The sequence below is a fragment of the Colletotrichum acutatum genome (assembly GCF_030867785.1).
Source record: "Colletotrichum acutatum strain CBS 112980 chromosome Unknown BDZ83scaffold_44, whole genome shotgun sequence".
Classification (NCBI taxonomy): Eukaryota; Fungi; Ascomycota; class Sordariomycetes; order Glomerellales; family Glomerellaceae; genus Colletotrichum; species Colletotrichum acutatum.
In genome coordinates this window covers 304,636-322,192 of record NW_026849038.1, presented here as the reverse complement: position 1 = coordinate 322,192, position 17,557 = coordinate 304,636, and the positions used below count along the sequence as shown (strand labels likewise).

The 17,557-nt window shown below is 54.5% G+C and overlaps 6 protein-coding genes across 6 annotated transcripts; 3 read left to right on the top strand and 3 right to left on the bottom strand.

Moving 5' to 3' along the window:
- Positions 1–1,123, top strand: BDZ83DRAFT_620840 (tetratricopeptide). The gene has a single exon (XM_060508216.1). It carries the CDS (start codon positions 22–24, stop codon positions 628–630), a length of 609 nt encoding a protein of 202 aa, XP_060365280.1. The 5' UTR covers positions 1–21; the 3' UTR covers positions 631–1,123.
- Positions 1,124–1,184: 61 nt separating this feature from the next.
- On the bottom strand, positions 1,185–2,480 carry BDZ83DRAFT_315493 (uncharacterized protein). Its single transcript, XM_060502331.1, has 2 exons — positions 2,285–2,480; positions 1,185–1,959 (listed from the first exon to the last, which is right to left on the bottom strand). The coding sequence occupies exons 1-2, from the start codon at positions 2,327–2,329 to the stop codon at positions 1,660–1,662; spliced, it is 345 nt and encodes a 114-aa protein (XP_060365279.1). The 5' UTR covers positions 2,330–2,480; the 3' UTR covers positions 1,185–1,659.
- A 1,417-nt stretch (positions 2,481–3,897) lies between these two features.
- On the top strand, positions 3,898–6,475 carry BDZ83DRAFT_730628 (uncharacterized protein). Its single transcript, XM_060512849.1, has 3 exons — positions 3,898–4,160; positions 5,030–5,435; positions 5,838–6,475. Exons 1-3 carry the CDS (start codon positions 4,127–4,129, stop codon positions 6,043–6,045), a joined length of 648 nt encoding a protein of 215 aa, XP_060365278.1. The 5' UTR covers positions 3,898–4,126; the 3' UTR covers positions 6,046–6,475.
- A 1,751-nt stretch (positions 6,476–8,226) lies between these two features.
- Positions 8,227–11,860, bottom strand: BDZ83DRAFT_620831 (uncharacterized protein). Its single transcript, XM_060508215.1, has 2 exons — positions 9,312–11,860; positions 8,227–9,234 (listed from the first exon to the last, which is right to left on the bottom strand). The coding sequence occupies exons 1-2, from the start codon at positions 11,731–11,733 to the stop codon at positions 8,519–8,521; spliced, it is 3,138 nt and encodes a 1,045-aa protein (XP_060365277.1). The 5' UTR covers positions 11,734–11,860; the 3' UTR covers positions 8,227–8,518.
- A 340-nt stretch (positions 11,861–12,200) lies between these two features.
- BDZ83DRAFT_577121 (family 6 glycosyl hydrolase) lies at positions 12,201–13,910 on the bottom strand (the record flags this gene model as incomplete). The annotated part of the gene is made up of 6 exons (XM_060504988.1): positions 12,201–12,580; positions 12,632–12,776; positions 12,836–12,993; positions 13,050–13,297; positions 13,358–13,768; positions 13,819–13,910. 6 exons carry the CDS (start codon positions 13,908–13,910, stop codon positions 12,201–12,203), a joined length of 1,434 nt encoding a protein of 477 aa, XP_060365276.1.
- Positions 13,911–16,017: 2,107 nt separating this feature from the next.
- Positions 16,018–17,398, top strand: BDZ83DRAFT_577233 (AP-2 complex subunit MU-1; the record flags this gene model as incomplete). The annotated part of the gene is made up of 2 exons (XM_060504999.1): positions 16,018–16,354; positions 16,419–17,398. The coding sequence occupies 2 exons, from the start codon at positions 16,018–16,020 to the stop codon at positions 17,396–17,398; spliced, it is 1,317 nt and encodes a 438-aa protein (XP_060365275.1).
- Positions 17,399–17,557: the final 159 nt, after the last annotated feature.

The following is a 17,557-nucleotide window of genomic DNA, read 5'->3' as shown; positions in this document are numbered from 1 at the left end:
AACACATAACCACCGCCCAACATGACAGACCTCACGCACTTCGACCTTCTCCCCCTCCAACTAGACCCTCAATCCAAATCCCTCTCCTCAACCTCCTCCTCGCGCGCCCTCGCCGCCGAGCTCTCCCAATTAAACGCCCTTCACCGCTCCCTCATCACCTCCGACACAACAACCCAGCACGGCGTGCCCCCGCCGCCCATGCCCGTGAACCCCAAACGCTCCGCCCAAGTCGCCAAGCTCCGCGACAGCGGCAATGCAGAGTTCCACAAGAAGAAGTACGGTGACGCCATCAAGTTCTACACCCTCGGCCTGCAAATGGCCCTCACCCGTCCGCTCTGGGAACCCTCCCAGCTCGTCCGCGAGGAGGTCTCGGGTCTGTACGCCAACAGGGCGCAGGCGCACATGGCGCTGCAGCAGTGGGCAGAGGGCTCCGTCGACGCCGAGGCCAGTGTCGAGGCGCGCAAGGTCGGCAACGCAAAGGCGTGGTGGCGCCGCGGAAAGTGTCTGATGGAGATGGGCAGATTGGAGGAGGCGAGGGAGTGGGTTGGCAAGGCTCTCGAGTATGAGGGCGAGGAGGGCGAGCTCGTTGCGCAGTACAAGGAGATTGAGGCCCGTTTGGAGAAGGCGTAAGTCTGAGAAAGGCGTACGATTTTTATCGAAAAGGAGGATCATGTTCTATACGAGCGCCGAGGAAGTACAGAGTCATTCCACTTGAAGCACCCAAGGATGCTCATACACAGATATATGGATAAGGCAGCGTGTGGTTCTAGAACGGGTCATGGAGGAGTGAGGGGCCAAAAACCTGGCCAAGCAGTCTCGGGCCTCTGTTTTGGCAGCGCATAATACCCATGAGAGAGCCGCCTCGCGCATGGAGATGGAAAGCCCAGGTAGACGCAATGGTATGGCGGCTTGAAGACTCCCTAGGCATTCGTGATTGTTCTTTGGCGCAGGTTGTCTTGTACTTTGATACAGGCTTGTTTGTCATTAGCCACTACAAACTTTCCCAACAATGCGGCATCAATCACTTGCGACACTCGTGTCGAGTAAGCATATCAGTGTGGAAATCAGACGACAATAAGTTGGGTGGATCGGGTTATTGAGCATTTCTAGTATACCATAGGTACCATTACCTATGCCTCCAAGTTTCGTCAAGGAAACCCCTATGCCATGATCCCAAGTCTGTGCAATAGACTCAGCGAGTAATGCCTCTCGGAGTAGGAAATATGTAACGCAGCCGGAGCATCGCAATAAACCATTTAAACACTATGCATGGGATGCCGTCATTGCGTCTTTAGCGCTCCAGTCATCCTCTGGATATCCCAACAAACCAAAATCACTCTTCACAACTTGTTTGTTTCCACGATGGCCCCATTCCCAAGTCTCAGTCCAAATCCCATATCCATTGTCCCTCTGTATGTCCACTCAGGGTGTATCGTCTGCCACGTCTCGTCGCGGGCAATGTTGTACGACGGAGCCCGCGACTACAGCGAGCTGTCTAGCCGGACAGCATCAGGTGCGAATCCCAATCCTGTCGTTCCGTGTTCGTGTGGCAGATGGCCCGTGACGGTCTGGTTCCGATTGTTGTGTTTGTTTGGGTTGTGCGGTAAACATGGCCTGCCACGGCCATTTTTTCGAGGTCAAAGGTTGCTCGACAGTCTCCTACGCAGCCTGAGCAGGCTTCTCGTTCAAGGTCTTGCCGCGCGGACGCATGACGGCATCCTGACTGCTCATTCTCCTGTCCAGCGCGCGTTCCAACTTGGCACCGAGAGCTAGCTTGCTCAGGTTTGCGCTCTTCTCCTCGCTCAGAGTAACTCTTTGGGAGCTGAGGGCCTTGTTCTCCATACGGTCGAGGCCGACAGCGATGTCGGTGATCTCGGCGTGAGCCGAATCGTTTGTCTGAATGGTGTTGGCAAATGAAGGCGCCATGCTATACGTGCTGTATCGCACAGAGGTACGCACCTTGGGGGGAGTTTCTATTAGTACGGCGGTCATTTTGATCTTTGGTTGAGGAAGACGGTACAGATAGAGGATTCAAGTGAATGAAAGAGGGTCGGCGAGAGGTAGGTAGTAATAGGATTGGACAGGAACGGGTCAAAAGGCAAACAAGATCGGGTAGGTGGGTAGCTTGGGGGGGGGGGGAGGACCGGGATTTGCGGCGTCCAAGTGCAAAAAGGGCAAAGGGGCGGTTGCGAGCGAGGCGAAGCAGGTGAGAACAGACGCAAGACAGATGCAGGTAGGGCAGTCAGGGCGAAAAAAGGCAACATCAGGAGAGGAACAAACGTACAGAGGGCGCCATGATGGGACGAGAAGAATCGAGCGAGGTAGGCATTGTGTTGATTTTTTTTTTTTTTTTGGGTTTGACGAGATCCCTGCGTAAAAAAGGTTCGTGTCGATGTGGCCGTCCAGTCTCAACTATGGTTCGAGTTTCCACAGGCCGGGGCTTGCTTCACGACTGTCGGACCAGGCAAGCAGGTGAGCCGAACAGGGCGAAAGGGAATTGGCACTGGATTGGATTTTGGCAGATTGGGATGATTGCAGTGAGGTGCAGGATTGCTGCTGGACACGGTGCTCTTTGCGGCAGAGGCAGCGGTAGCGGCGGCGGCAGTGGGTGCGGTAGGAAGGGAGCGGTCTCCGGTGGACGTGGCCGTGAACCGTGAATGTGAAGGCGGACGTGAGCGACTTCAGGTCGTATCTTGGTGCCTTCTCCGTTCGTTTCGGGGGTGTGCGTGTGGGCGCGTGTGGATTTGGACCGTTGGCGTCAAAAGATTGAATGGAACAGCGGTCGCAAGTCAAGTTTGGCGAGCTCTGTGAGGTCACTGGAAGAGCAAGATTGCGGAAAATCAGGGACCTGCAGGCTTTGTGCTAGGTCCTTGGTTGGCGGGTTGGTGTCTCGAGAGGAGCGAAGTTGTCTACACGGAGGCGAGATGGAGGCGAACTTGTCGGTCGAGGGGGGACGATCGATGGGTCTGCACCGGGGGGATTGAGCCTTGAGGTAGTATCGTGGACGTTGAACACTTGCGGTGGTCCAGAAAAAAAGCAGAGAAAAGGGAGCAAGTGGTTGATTGATGACGGAGGAGGGACTGGGTTAATTGGGAGGAGGGAAGACGAAGAGGAGAACGGAGGACGGAGGACGGGTCCAGATGCAGATTGGGAAGTCGCGGCAGGAGCGAGCGAGCGAGGGGAGCACGGAAATAATATCAGGCAGGCACACTGCTGTGGATCTGCGCCTGCTCTTCTTTTTTTCTTGCTGCCCTTTGCACTTTCCACGTCTTCACCTGTACGGAGTACCTACGGTAGTGCGCCTGCCCGACCTGGGGGTTTGGGACTGGACTGAGAGACGGAGGCCGGGAGTGGACGGAGCCTGGGACGCGCTAAGCAAGGCCACCTGGAGAAGGCGGGCAGGCGGGCCAGGCCAGGCCAGGCACACTTTCTCTCCTTGCCTCTCACCTCTCAGTAACTAGAACTAGCCGTAGGTACCTCTTTCTCTCCTGGCCTGACTGTTCATCCCCAACCAGGCTCAGTGCCCGGCACCTGGAAAGCACGGCAAGTAGATACGTACTCCCTGCACCTTCCCTCTGAGACTTCAGGTGCGCAATAATTCGAGGTGATGATCGTCGGATGTCAGGTTGATAAGGTACGGTAGAGGCAGGCACGGAGATGGTACATGACACAGGTACCTTGGAAAGGGGGTCAAGAGAGGGAGGCAAGGCCTATTTGAGAAGGGGCGCCTTCAATTCAAAGCGATTAAGTGGAAAGCACGGCAGGAAGTCAAGATCAATGGTAGGAAGGAGAATAACACTTGTGACTGCCAAATGGTCTAGGTAGGTACAAATAGATAGATAGGTACGTACGGTCCACGAATACGTAGTAGGTACTGAAGGAAAGAATGCTGGACTTCCGACTTGCACCTGCAGGAGGAGGGCCTGCGCTACTGTCACTTGAGATGGGCTAAGCAGAAAGGAGGAAGCAGCCATGTGCAGAACAGGGATCAGGTCATCAGGAGGGTAGTGAGCGACAGGGGGTCGTCCCTCCTTCACCAACGAATGAACATTGGCCTCTCTCATGCATTCGCCCACTCTCAGGCACGACGAGGGGTGTTGAGTGAGCCTGACAGCAGGGCCAATCCATGTCTCTCATGGCCGTTTTGCCCGATCAACAACGTGAGACGTGCACCGCGACTGCAAGTCTGCGAGAGAGGTGCAGACAGATGCGAGAGTACGGATACAGAACATAGATAGATGGGCATGAGAGCATCACATCACATCGCATCGTATCACAATAAGCGCTGCACCTTCGGTCATAGTTCTATTGCGGCACTCATCTACTAGATAGGTAGTATATCCGTGGTCTATTCTCAACGACTCTTTCCAAGATCCAAGACGCTCTCCGGGACACCCCTTCATGGCATCTTCCGAATCATGTCTACACGGGCCGCCGAAAAGTCAGAGGTTTTGAGCTGTGCATAAGACAACACATATCAGAGAGTGCCGTGTTCCCAGCGTACCGAAATCAGTCGACCAGGTTGGACCTGCGAATAGCTTGGTGCTCTGGTCATCTAATTCTACAAAGTGATTACCTCGATACAAACAGATACACATTGAAATGCAAGTGTGCGGATAGGCGTGGCAAGAAGAATACCGGTACCGGTAGATGGAATAACTCGTTGCATCCTTCTTTAACTGTTCATGTAGTACAGAGCAGTTGAGGCGTGTCTCAGCTCACTCTGAGTCTCATTCTTGATCTCAGTCTCACTCTCACTCGCACAACACGAACAATGAATGACATGACCGGGAGATGGGTAAACCATGGCAGGCCCAGGCGAGGTTCCTTCCCTCATCATGACACACCAACTTCAACCTAAAATGTTGCACTTTCCTCTCCCGTCTCCGTGGCCTCCGTGGCATCTACTGCAATGTTACCGTCCCTCCTTTTCACGTCGGATGTCTTGTTTCTTCCATCTCGCCCACAAACCTTGAATTCCACCAGACAGATAGCATCGGGGGAAATCTCAATCCCACATCCCATGCAGTACAAAAACATCCCGCTTCCCTTCAGGGCCAACCCGGCGTCGGCACGGCACAGACTGTTCAGGGCTTCCCTGTTCAACCTCTGCATTATTCCGAAGAAAAATCGCCCATTGTCTGGATCCTTGGCCTCGCCTTGCCTTGGTCCTTGGGCTGTCATCGTCGTCGCCGCCGTCGCCTCCGTCCCTCCTCTCCAGGCTCCTCTCTTTTCGACCGCATGCGTCGACCTGCAGGCCAACAGCTGAAAAACATGTGTTCCAATCAAAGAAACCCCGACAGAATGCAGTCAAGTCGCTTGCCAGAACCAGCCGCCCTCGCCGCCGCCTTCAAGTCTTCCACCTTCAATGCGTTCCATTCTTTATCAAACCATCGCTCTACCCGCCTTGCCAAACTCCCTCGCCTCCTCAACCTGTAAGCATCCTGCTGGCCAACGGACGAGTCTCGTTCAGCCCACGAAGCCGTGGAATCCCCACAGGGATACCGAGTCACAATACACCAGCGCACAGGGAGACTTGCGAGAGGCGCCGCTCAGGCGAATATGATCAACTTGGGTCTGCAGGGAAAGGGGCCAGATGCACAGGGGCCGTGACTACCGACTTCGAACGAGAAACCAAACGGCAAAACGCTGCCCACTCGAGCCGATCACCACGCGTCTAACAGTCGCGGTCCAACCGTGAACAACCACCCAGCAACAAGTACCGACCGTCCGTCCCATCCTCTCTTCGCATTGCAAGCAACATCCATTCCCAACCTTTTCAAGAACGTCCCAAGGGGCCCGAGAGCCGCTCCGAATAACCATTAAACCTGCAACAGGCAAACCGATCCTGCACTCTCCAGACTCGACTCCGCCTTGGCTGCCCCTTTGGCCTCACACCCACTTGACCTCACCATTAAAAGGCACTTGGGCACCTCAAAGACACTTGTCCAGGAACGCATCGCCAATTCCACGCGTCGCTTATTACATCAATTGAGTTCGGGTCTCCCCCTCAAATCGGGCCCCGAATGGCCTACCTACGCCTAGAGTCCTTGGGGCACGAAATCGGCATCGCATCCGTCTAGTGACAGGACTAAGCAACAACTTTCTCTCACCAACAAAGTTGGATCATGATTTAAATTGCGAGAATTTGGCTTGGAGCTACTGGCGCAATCGCACGAACTGACGTCCACTGACTGACACCGCCGGCCGTACGTGTAGGCTCAGCCAACCACCAGCCAGCCTGTCCTGTCTCGGCCACTGTCAAACAGCCAGCGGCTTTTGGTGTTGCGATTGTTTTTCGATTCGGCCTAGTCGTTCCTAAATTCCTCCTCGCCATCGTCCACTTTCGTGTTTGAAGTCAATGCAGATCGTCTTGGCCCGGACAGGCCCGAAGACCCTGAGAACCCCCGTCAAAGTCCCATCATATCATCATCCTCGGGCCCCTTCGGGCGACAAGTTCGTAGGATACGGATACCTATAAACAAATTGAACAGTAATCCTCCCGGCTCCGTCGACAGTGTGACACCGTATTAGTGCCGCCAACGTCAGCGCCTTCGGGCACCAAGCTTAGCTCCTCACAAGCGGGGTCTCTATCTTGGATATGGCGCTCATGGTGGCTTGGCTTCGGGACCGACGAGCTCCATGACCACAAGGCCTGATTGAAAACGGTCAAATCATAGCGATTACGCTTGTTAAACTTGAATCCTGTCGATCGGCATCTTGCGAGACCAGCCACCTCCGGCAGTTCTCCATGATACTCTCGTGCTTCTCGACCAGCCTACTGCCCGGGAATGGCAATCATTGTCTGAGATGCACGCACCCGAGGCTCGTCTCAGAAATACAGATGGGCTATCGAGCCTATCGTCTTCATGTTGGCCACCCTCTCGCGCCATCATCACCGCTAGACTCAACTTCTCAGGCCACTTTCGATGCGACTCTGGCCTGACCAAACACGCCAATGGCTGTTTCCCCTCAATCCCCCGTCCTCCATCGACTTGTACCTTGCTGCTGCATGCACCGCACGTGGCAGACGCACCCATACCTGGCCGCTAAACTTGACCTGGAACTCGTGGACCACATGGATTTTCAACGGACGACACGTTCCTATCGACAATGTGGCCAACCATATCGCTGCCGTCGTCGACTGTTGCCTGCCGTGGAGGATTTGACTTTGCAATATCTTGGTCTTTCTTAAGCTTTATCTCGAAAATACGTTTCCAACGAATCGCAAAAGTCACCCAACAGACTTTTCATGAATCAGTCCCTAGGACTGACCTTTGAGATCCTGCCAACCAGCCCTCATCTCCCCATCATTCGGCCGTGCCGCCGTAGAGCTTTCTCGGACATTACAATCTGCCAGGCCGGCCTGGTTGAATGAAGGTTTCCACTGTCGGGTTTCACTAAGCATACTGGTTCCAATCAAGGTCGTTTCCGAACAATCCCGTCCCATGGCTCCCATTTGACTTCATGCTTATACCGTACACTATACCTGCACGAAGCTTTGTGGTTTCTTCGACTCGGTAGGCTGTATGCATGCGGCTTGCCTAACGGGTCCAGAGCGAGTACTAGAGACTCGAGTCATGGCATCGCTGGAGCTTCAAGTTGCTCCAAATATTTGACTGGGGCAACCACCACTGCACACCGTACGAGCTGGGAAGCTGGGACAAACGGCCACCCACTCAGACGGTCCGAGTCCCCTCCTCCACGTGGTATCCCGCAGTCTGGTTACAGAATCTTGGGAGCCCTATCCACAGTCGACGCTTGTTCGGGATGAAGCTCGGGTCGGCGAGCAGCTTCGAGAGACGACGAAATTTCTGCTAATTATACTGATGGATTCAAACGTTGGTAAGTAATCAGAGTCGACAACAAGCTACCAGTCTCCATGTCCGACATTGATTCATCACCAAAGAATGAGCTCGACCTATGTCCGGAGTACGGACAGCAATCGCAATCATCATCTCCTTGACAAGTGCCACACTTTGCGGCGTATCATCGCCTCGAGGACACAGACACTGGCCTCGATGGACCCCTGCAGCCAACATCTCCAGCCGCATGTCAGCCGTGTTTGCTTGCGACGCTGTGTCGTATCTGGTGAGCATCAACAAGTTTGTTGTTAGTTCGAAACAAATTCGCTTGTGGGCATACAACTCCCTCCAAATCAATCCCCCTCAATCGGATCATTCTGATGAATTCGGGCCTTGTTATCTTCGCTAGCTCGTCGGGCACATCTGGTCTTTGATTCACGCTACCCTGCTTCACATATCTAGTATAAGGTATAATGTATTATTTGACAGTGCTCAATACGACACATACTAAAGGCTACAAAGAGCCTGCGTTTGACAGTTTCCTCTACTGAGTCCCCTGCGTTACTGGCCGGTTCCGAACTTGACCTTGGTAACGATTATAATTCAACCGTCGCTCAGCCTCTCCTCGTTGCCACCAAATTATCTCTATGCCCGACCAAACAACTTCGCGAACATGGAAGACACGAATCGAAGCCGCGACTATTGAACGGAGGTTAAGGAATATAAGGTAGGAAAGGGTGAAACTCCGGCGGAGGGTGAGATACTGGTGGCGGTACATTGGATATGCTATTCGCCGGTGGTAGATACATCTCTCCATCAAATTCGTCGTCGCCGTCGGCGTCAGACATGGGCGGAGACATGTCAAAGCCTAAATCTAACCTATTTTCCGAGGGCACTCCCACGGGCGCATAGATTGGGCCATCTTCCTCGGGACTAAGCCTCACGAGAGCCAACTCCTCCTCGGAAGTAGCCCACTCGGCAAAGTATCCCTTTAGCGTCCGGATCCCGCAGGGGAATCTCTCCTTGGAGCGTCTCTCTCTCATAATCATGCCCACCTCATTCTCGGCCTCGCGCTGACTTCCCGGGTCCTCCGCTGCCCATATCTCAGCCGTCTCGAGGATCCGTTGCCAATTCACCTCAAAATGGCGGCCAACGACCTCGAACCACGGGTTATACTCGGCAGCCGGGTTGGCGTTTCTGTGCAGGTGGAGCCAGTGGCTCATGGCGTAGACGAGGGTGTCGGCGCGCATCTCCGTCTTGTATACCAGCGAGGCTGCCGGGGAGAACGTCTGGTTGGGTTCGTTCCAGACCGGGTCCGGGCTGAAGATCATGGCTTGGATGGAGACGAGGAGCTGGAGGAGGGTGGACTTTTTGGGATCCCAGTTTTCGGTGGCGCTGCCTGTCCAGGTGCCGAGGAGGGAGAAGCAGACTGTTAGCAAAAGGTTAGCAAAAAGTTAGTGATGGTATATGGTAATGCAAGTGGGAAATCAAGGAGGACTTTTATACCTTGGCCATTTGAGTACAGGTTAGGGTTGAACTTTCGACGGCTATGCGTCGTTCTAAAAACCATCTTGGGTGGCCTCTCCGGATAATCGAGAGGGCAGAACAGATCAAACTCGAAGAGACCATTCTCATACGGCGTGCCTTCCGGTCCGACAATGAGAACCTTCATAGCGTCCAACCGCGTGTCATCGTGCCGAACAAAGATGCCGTCGGGGAGCGTGGTACGTAGCATGGAGAGTTCCATCACAAGCTTCTTCATACGGCGGGGGACGGTGGTTTCGGAGTCTGGGATGGGAATCTGGAAGTCGCTTCGCCATCTTTCGGAATCCATTTCCTGTACCTTGTTCTCGCTGAGCCATTGTCGGGCGGCTGTGAGTTTCTCCTCCTTGTCGTCGGGAACGGGGGGTGGCTCTGCCACTGACGAAACAGTCGATTGTGAGTAAGTCAGGGAGGGAGGAGCACTTCCTTCGTCAACAGTCACTTCCCTGTTGTCTTTCCTGGGGTCATCTCCTTCGAGTTGCTGGGAGATCTCGCAGATACGATCGCACATGACTATCGTCTGGGAAAGACCCCCGGGAGTGGGTTTGTAGAGTCGCTTCACCGATTCCGCCTGAACTCTCAAGGCAAAAAGTAGACTCACTAAGGACTTGAGCGTCTCTTGAGGCTGTTCCTGCTTCTCGCCAAGCTCCACCGCTTTTCCCTTCCCCTTCCCATGGTTACTGGAGCTCGACGGCTTGTCTGGCATAGTGAGAGGGCCATATCCGAAGCAGACCGGGAGTAAAGTGCGGGCGAGGGGGTAGCTGATTCGAACATCACAGACCAGCGGGGCCGTGGCAGGGTGCGCTGAGAGCACATGGAGGAAGCCGAAGAGGGCGTGGTACGGAATTCCTTGTCGCATGATCTCTTGCATGCTGTCGTCTCGGAGAAGCTCTGCCATCCTGACCATCAGCGGGCTTCGGCGAGCCATGACCATCAACAAAGGGGGAGGATTCCGATCAAACGGAGAGGACATGGAAGTTGAAGGCCATGCTATTGACAGCGCGGCAAGAAGCCTGGGGAGCCGATCCATACTATTTTCGAGGTCCTCGCGGCGAATATAGGCAAGCACATTGGGCTTCTCTTTCTTTCCGTCGATCTTACCCGTCGCATAGCCCGTTCCTTTCGATGTACCTTGGTCATCGCTGGTCTTGAAGAAGCTCTTTAACCTCGACCCGGGCTTTTTTTCAGCTTCGAGGGGCTTCTCGATCAAGTCCACTTGGGAGTCTTGGAGGATGGAGACCTGTGGGTTCGCAGTGTGGGCGATCGGACCGCAGAGGAGGGCAAAGATGTGGAAGAGTCGACCCGGGAGGCAGCACCATTTGGTTGACTTGGAACTTGCGAATGGCGTCCTCAAATTGTCCCCGATTCGGGAGCAGCCGAAACAGTATGAGATTCCGCAAGAGCATCTGGCATAGTGGCTGCCCAGGGCGATGGACTTTCGATCTACAAGAATGTCACTTGCGTGCTGGAAGATGGTGCTGCTTTCGATTGCGACGCCACGCTTGCATCTTGGACATCTACGGCCCGTCGCAAACCTAATGAAGCGTCGAAGGACTTCTTCCTCTTCTCGGCATGACGGATTAGGAGACGAAAATTCCTGGATTATCGAAACGCTTGGTTGGTCGTTGTCGGAAGGTCTAAGCAAGGTTGAAGGTACATACGGCGAGAACAGGGGTGTTGGTAACGGCCTTCGAAGCCTGTCCAGGGGGGTGCTGTGGTCGGGAGCAAGCGCCTTTGCAAGCGCCTCCGGAGTGTGTTGATATGCCCGAACAGCAGTAGGATCATAAGGTTGAGGTGTCACCCATTGAGTTGGCATTTCGTTATTTTTATGGTAGTATGGGGTTTGCCACATATCTCGCTTTGAAGAGCCCGAGACGGCGGTTCCATCAACTGGCATGCCCGGTAGACGGGCAGAGTAAGAGTTGTTGTCTGCCACGCTTGTATCATCTCCTGGGTCTAACCATGAAGGCCTCATGCCTGCGTTAAAGGTCAAGGGTTGAAAGGGAGGAGATCGAGGATCCAAGGGCACTACACTGCTCTTCCCCTTTCCTTTCACACTTTTCTTGATCGTCATTAGGATTTTAGACCGTATTGACGGCTTACCGACCCCAGAAGATGGGGTCGAATTATCCGTTTCGTTCGTGCTGCCCGCTTCTGGAGGACTAGTATCGCTGGGTTGCTGGGCTTCTTGGCCGCCGAGAGTCGTATCCTGTGTCTTGACTTGTACATCGGAATCCGGTGAGAGGGCTAGCGGAATGTTTCCCTTCGTTGCAGATTTCTTCTCCTTGTGACGCTTGCGGAGGGCCTTGAGAGGCCAAGAAATGCGATACAACATCCAAATAAGTGTAACTGTAAAGAAGAGGGTGAAGAGAAGGGCTATCCACATCTCTACAGGCTTGACGGCCTGCGTAATCGAGAGCCGGGGGTAAGTTCAGAGGAAATTAGTTGCATCGAGGTATCATGAAAGGATCACAAGAGAAGAGAAGGGAAGGGGAGGGAAGGGAAGCACTCAGGCGCGGGATTTTTATGTTAAGCAGCATTTGGCCAACTGAGTTTGTGACCAGATCAGGTACCCAGGGTTCGGTCCTAGACTTCGGGACCTAGATGGGTCAAAAGACACCGGCACAGCGTTCTGATGCTTTCTTCTCTATGGTCGGTGATTGACCCACTCACCAAGCATAGTCCTTCCGGGTTGACGAAGGACTACCCGAGCAGCACGGAGCAGGGAGTGCAAGTGGATTCGACATTTTGTATAAGATTCATCTTCAAGGTAGGTTAAATATGTACACGAAGATAATATGAACGCAACGTCTCGAGGCTTGGGCCATATATGCAGAAGAAAGTGAATAGCACTTAGAAGGCTGGGTTGGCGTTTACGAGGAGCTGCTCGAAGTAAGCCTGGAACCATGTTCCAGCCTCGGGAGCGGGCTTCAGAGCGTCCTCCTTGCCGCAGTTGTAGTCGTAACGAGCGGCGGTAGTGAGTGAAGTGCCGTCACTCTCGCCACCAGGCTTCACCCAGACAAAGGAATCAACAAGTGACGAGCCTGTGTTGGTGGAGGGACGAAGGCCAAAGCCGGTGCCGATGGCATTGCACCAGTCACCCCAAGCCAACTGGCCAGTGGGCTGCTTACCAGAGCGGCCTTGGTCAACGATGAAGTGAGCGTCCCATCCCTGAGCAGCGAGGAGGGGCTGGAGAGCCTCGACGTAGTGCTTCTCATCGTAGTTGGAGTTGCCTAGACCAGTCAGGTACGGAAACGTTGGAATCCTGGACGGGTACTACTTACCTGAGGTGTAGGAAGGCGGGGAGCTAACGCTCCATGCGTTGTAGTTGGCCACGTTGGTCACGATTCCACGGAGAGCCTTGGGGCTGCCGGCATCTTTGTAGACCTTGGCGTACATGTTCGCGGCGGGTCCCAAGTTTGCAGCCCACTGAAGAAGTATGTTAGATCAGAAGAACATGTATGGAGCGTGGCGCGGTGGAAACTCACTCCTAGCCAGCCCGCGTGGCCGCCGTCAAGGTACATGGCGACATTGGGCAGGTTGAGCTGAGTGACAGCATAGTTGGTGCACTCGAGGTAGGCGGCCTGGGCACCGGAGCACTTGGCAACGTTGAGGTTGGTGACCAAGTTGGCCAGGGAATCGGGCTCTGGATTGAAAAGTTAGGAGACGGAGACGTTGATGGGTTCGAGATAAGGTATTTACCGATGACCAGGAGGATGCGAATGTCAGAGTACTTGAGGATCATAGTGCGGATAGCGTCAATGTACTCCTTATACTTGGCAACACCACCGTCAGCGATGGCGTACTCGCCGTTGGAGGCAGCAGCAGCGCAGTCGCGGTCGGGAAGATCGTAGACGACAAACTGGCCGGCGTAGTTGCCGCCAGCGGCGTTGGCCTTGCGAATATCGGCCAGAGTGGAGTCAACCAAGGGAATCTTGGCGCGAGTGTCCCTTGACGGTGTCAGCAAACGGAGGCCTTCAACACCGACGTACGTAGCATAGATAACTTACATCCACATGAAGGTCGGGACCTTGGCAACGGCAGCAGCCGCCGTCTGCAGAGCAGGGCTCAGGGACGGGATGGCCAAGGTCGTAATCTCAGAGGCATAGTATGAGTTGGCCCAGAGGTTGACGCCGGCAAAGGGGTTGCCCGTGTAGGTCGCACCGCCGGTGACCGCGGGAGCGCTAGTGGTGGCAGTTCCGGCCCGCGTAGTAGTGGTGCCGGCCCCGGCGGTTGTCGAGGTTCGGGAAGGGCTGACGACCGCTGAAGAGCTGGAGCGGACAGTCGATGAAGCGGCAGCAGAGCTGGAGGCCGAGGCGCTGCCGGGCAAACACTGGCTGTAGTAGGCATTGTTGACGACGCAGGTGCTTCCAGAAGCACAGCACGTAGGGCCGGTGAAACCTTGGCCACCGCATTGTGCCCTAGTCGCCAGTCAGATTCTCTCCTCGTTCAAGCTGCATGTCCTACTTACCAAACGGCTCCGCAAGATTGCCTCTCCTCGATAGGAACGGCAAGAGCAGCAGTGCCCAGGAGGGCAGCAGTGAGGAAAGCACGAGCAGCCATTGTTGCTTCGGTTCTGTGTGATGTTGGCTCGACTCGAGGGAGGATGATGTCCGTGTGTTGCAACTCTGGAGTTTTTGATGAACGATCTGGGAGATGGTCCTTTTATCATGTTGTCAACCCTAGTTGAGGAGTCAGATCTCTTGGACATACCGCTTGGCTTTTCGGAACGGCGGGATGGATGTGTCCTGGGCCTATTCTGGGCTGCCGGCGGGAGAGAGACATTGCCCCACGATCTCGGAGTGAAGCTGCGGCATCTTGAGCTCGATTACTCCTTTGAGAAAAGCGTTGAGGAAGAAGACCAAGCCGAGAGAGCCATCGTTACCATGGGTTTACCATGGGTCTATGGGGTTGTGGAAGAGTCATCCGAAGTACGGGTCTCGAACCGTGGAATCGCCTGGTTGACGGCATGCTGGACCAGAACCCTAAAGCTGGGCATGAAGCCATGGACTGCTGGCGGTTGCAACAAGCCACGGCCGCCGTCGATATTCAATGGCGTCGAGGAGGAGAGTCCGCCAACCAAGGTGTGAGCAAAGCGCGGGTTGGATGTAACGGAGTGTAAGTCATCTCGGAGGCGACGCTCCATATTAGCCACGAAGGGAAGAGCGCGTTGGTCATGGGGGCGTGATGGATGTGGGGACCATGGAAGAGGGTGCCATGAGGGGTCGGAAAGCTCTTTGAATCGTTCCGGTCAAGTTACAATCCAGCAAACTCTCGATTGGAAAAGCGGCTTCGTTGCCCGAGATAGCGCTGAGCAGGAATGATGTGCCTATGCCGTTTAAATTAAAGACGGAGGACTGCATTGCGAACGTGTCGCAAAGCGTATGTAAAAGACAGAGGTAGCCAGTCACGGGATGCGAAGTTGGCGGATCGAAAGCCGAAGCGAAAGTAGATTGGCTCCAGGCACAGAGACAGGTACCATCAGTGAAGAGAGAAACAAGCGTGGCGAGCAGTCGGAGCCGCACTCAGAGGCATGAGGCAAGACGCAAGGGACGACAAGCGAGTTGGAGAAATTGGGGTTTGTGTGGTGGTGAGCCGCGTCGATGGTGGTGCCGTGGTACTCGGACCTGTCTGGTGTTAATGAGGTCAATGAGTGTCAAGAGCGGAAGCAATCAAAAATGATTGCCTACATAATAACCATCGGCCATCAATCTTGGGTTCCCAGGCCTGCAGGAGCGATCCAAATTGACGTTTCGTCGAGTCTTGACGTCCAACAACCTCGTGTCATTATCGCAGTAGCAATTGATGGCTGTTGAAAGAAGCTTCGCTTAAGAGCATCCACAAAATTGCAAGCCGCTGGTATCAAAAAGAGTGACTCGAGGAGAGTTCGCTAACCGGAAGTCGTGTACCTTCAGCTTTGTAGTTAGTGGGTGGTGACTGGAGCATGTCGAGGCAGACGCTCGGTGGTGAGATGCAAAGGGTTCATGGTACCGACGCGCATCTTTCGGACACACGGCCCCGTGCTCAATATCGAAGTCCATCCGTATCACATTTTAAGAAGTTGAGGCAGGCATGCTGTTACTAAGGATCGTACTTTGTTGTCTTGGAAAGAGGAGATTCGTGGTGTTGTTGGTGGTGGTGGTGGTGTAAGAGGAGGAAGACGACCGGGGAGAGGTGTCAAGCCGAGTTAGCACTGTGCTTAGACACTGTGATTACATAAGACAAAGCATAGCGGAGCTCTCTGTCCGGCCGTTACACGTCAAGACGTGAGTCCGCACGTGAGTGGATCACGTAAGTCAGCTCCAGACTGATTACCTAAGAAAAGAAGCATGGACCATAATGCCCCACACCGCACGGAGCGCCGTTCCACCGCGAGGCTCACCGCCCGGACCCTTTTGGTGCCTGGCAGAATTTCCCGCCGGTCCCGAAACCGTCCCCCCTTCGACCAAATCGCAAAGTGGAAGCTCCCCTGACGGCTGACCGAGCCAGTTCCCGCCGCTGTCCCCGCCGTGTCCCGCCCGCGATCCTGTGCCTCGAGAATCACCAACAAACCCATCCCACCAGCTCTAGTCTTGTTCAACACCACGCGCCCTTCCGAGTTCCCTGTCCGCCCGTCAATCCCCAGTGGTCGCTCCCCTCGCGCGCGCCCACACCCCTGTGATCCGCCACGATGTTATCCGGAATCCTCATCTTCAACCAAAAGGGCGAGAACCTCATCTTCCGCGCCTTTCGCAACGATTGCAGGCCCAGACTTGCCGACGTCTTCCGGATTCAGGTGATCTCCAACTCGCAAGTCCGGTCCCCCATCTTGACCCTCGGGAGCACCACCTTCAGCCACGTGAAGCATGAGAACATTTACCTCGTTGCTATTACCAAGAGCAATGCGAACGCTGCGCTGGTCTTTGAGTTCCTCTATCGCTTAATTGCGTTGGGACGGGGCTACTTTGGAAAGTTTGATGAGGAGGCTGTCAAGAACAACTTCGTGCTTGTCTATGAGCTGCTCGACGGTACGTGCCACACCAGCTCAAGGGGCGGTGTCATTGGTCTTCTCTTCTAACACCTACCTTCCAGAGATCATTGACTTTGGCTACCCTCAAAACACCGAAACCGACACCCTCAAGATGTACATCACGACCGAAGGCGTCAAGTCAGAACGAGCCGCCGAGGACTCGGCCAAGATTACAATGCAGGCCACAGGCGCGCTCTCGTGGCGCAAAGCAGATGTTAAGTACAGAAAGAACGAGGCCTTTGTCGACGTGATCGAAGACGTCAACCTCCTCATGTCTGCCACGGGAGCAGTCCTCCGTGCCGACGTCACCGGTCAGATCGTCATGCGCGCCTACCTCTCCGGTACCCCAGAGTGCAAGTTCGGCCTCAACGACCGGCTACTCCTCGATAACGACGGGCTTTTGAGTCTACCGAGCGGAAACAGAATGGGAACAAAGGCCACCAAGGCCGCCGCCGGCAGCGTTACCCTCGAAGACTGCCAGTTCCACCAGTGCGTCAAGCTGGGCAAGTTCGACAGCGACCGCATCATCTCCTTCGTCCCACCCGACGGCGAGTTCGAGCTCATGCGCTACCGCGCCACCGAGAACGTCAACCTCCCCTTCAAGATCCACGCCATCGTCAACGAAGTTGGCCGCACAAAGGTTGAATACAGCATCGGCATCAAGGCAAACTTTGGCGCAAAGCTCTTCGCCACCAACGTCGTCGTCCGCATCCCTACACCGCTCAACACTGCTAAGATCACGGAACGGTGCACCCAGGGCAAGGCCAAGTACGAGCCCAGCGAGAACAACATTGTGTGGAAAATTGGGCGGTTTACGGGACAGAGCGAGTTTGTGTTGAGTGCTGAGGCCATCTTGACGAGCATGACGAACCAGCGCGCGTGGTCGCGGCCGCCCCTGAGCCTCAACTTTAGCTTGTTGATGTTTACCAGTTCAGGCCTCTTGGTTAGATATCTCAAGGTGTTTGAAAAGAGCAACTACTCGAGCGTCAAGTGGGTGCGATACATGACGAGAGCGGGTTCCTATGAGATACGGCAAGTCTGACCTTCTCTGTTATCGTTCCATGTTCTGAAGCACGTTGCTGACCATCACACAGTTTCTAGCGAGGTAATTATACGTGTATGTGTGGTTTTGAGCTTGTGTGGTATATGCATAGTATGGCGTCAAAAGGTATTCCCAGTAGAGAAAAACTGGTGGGCTTCA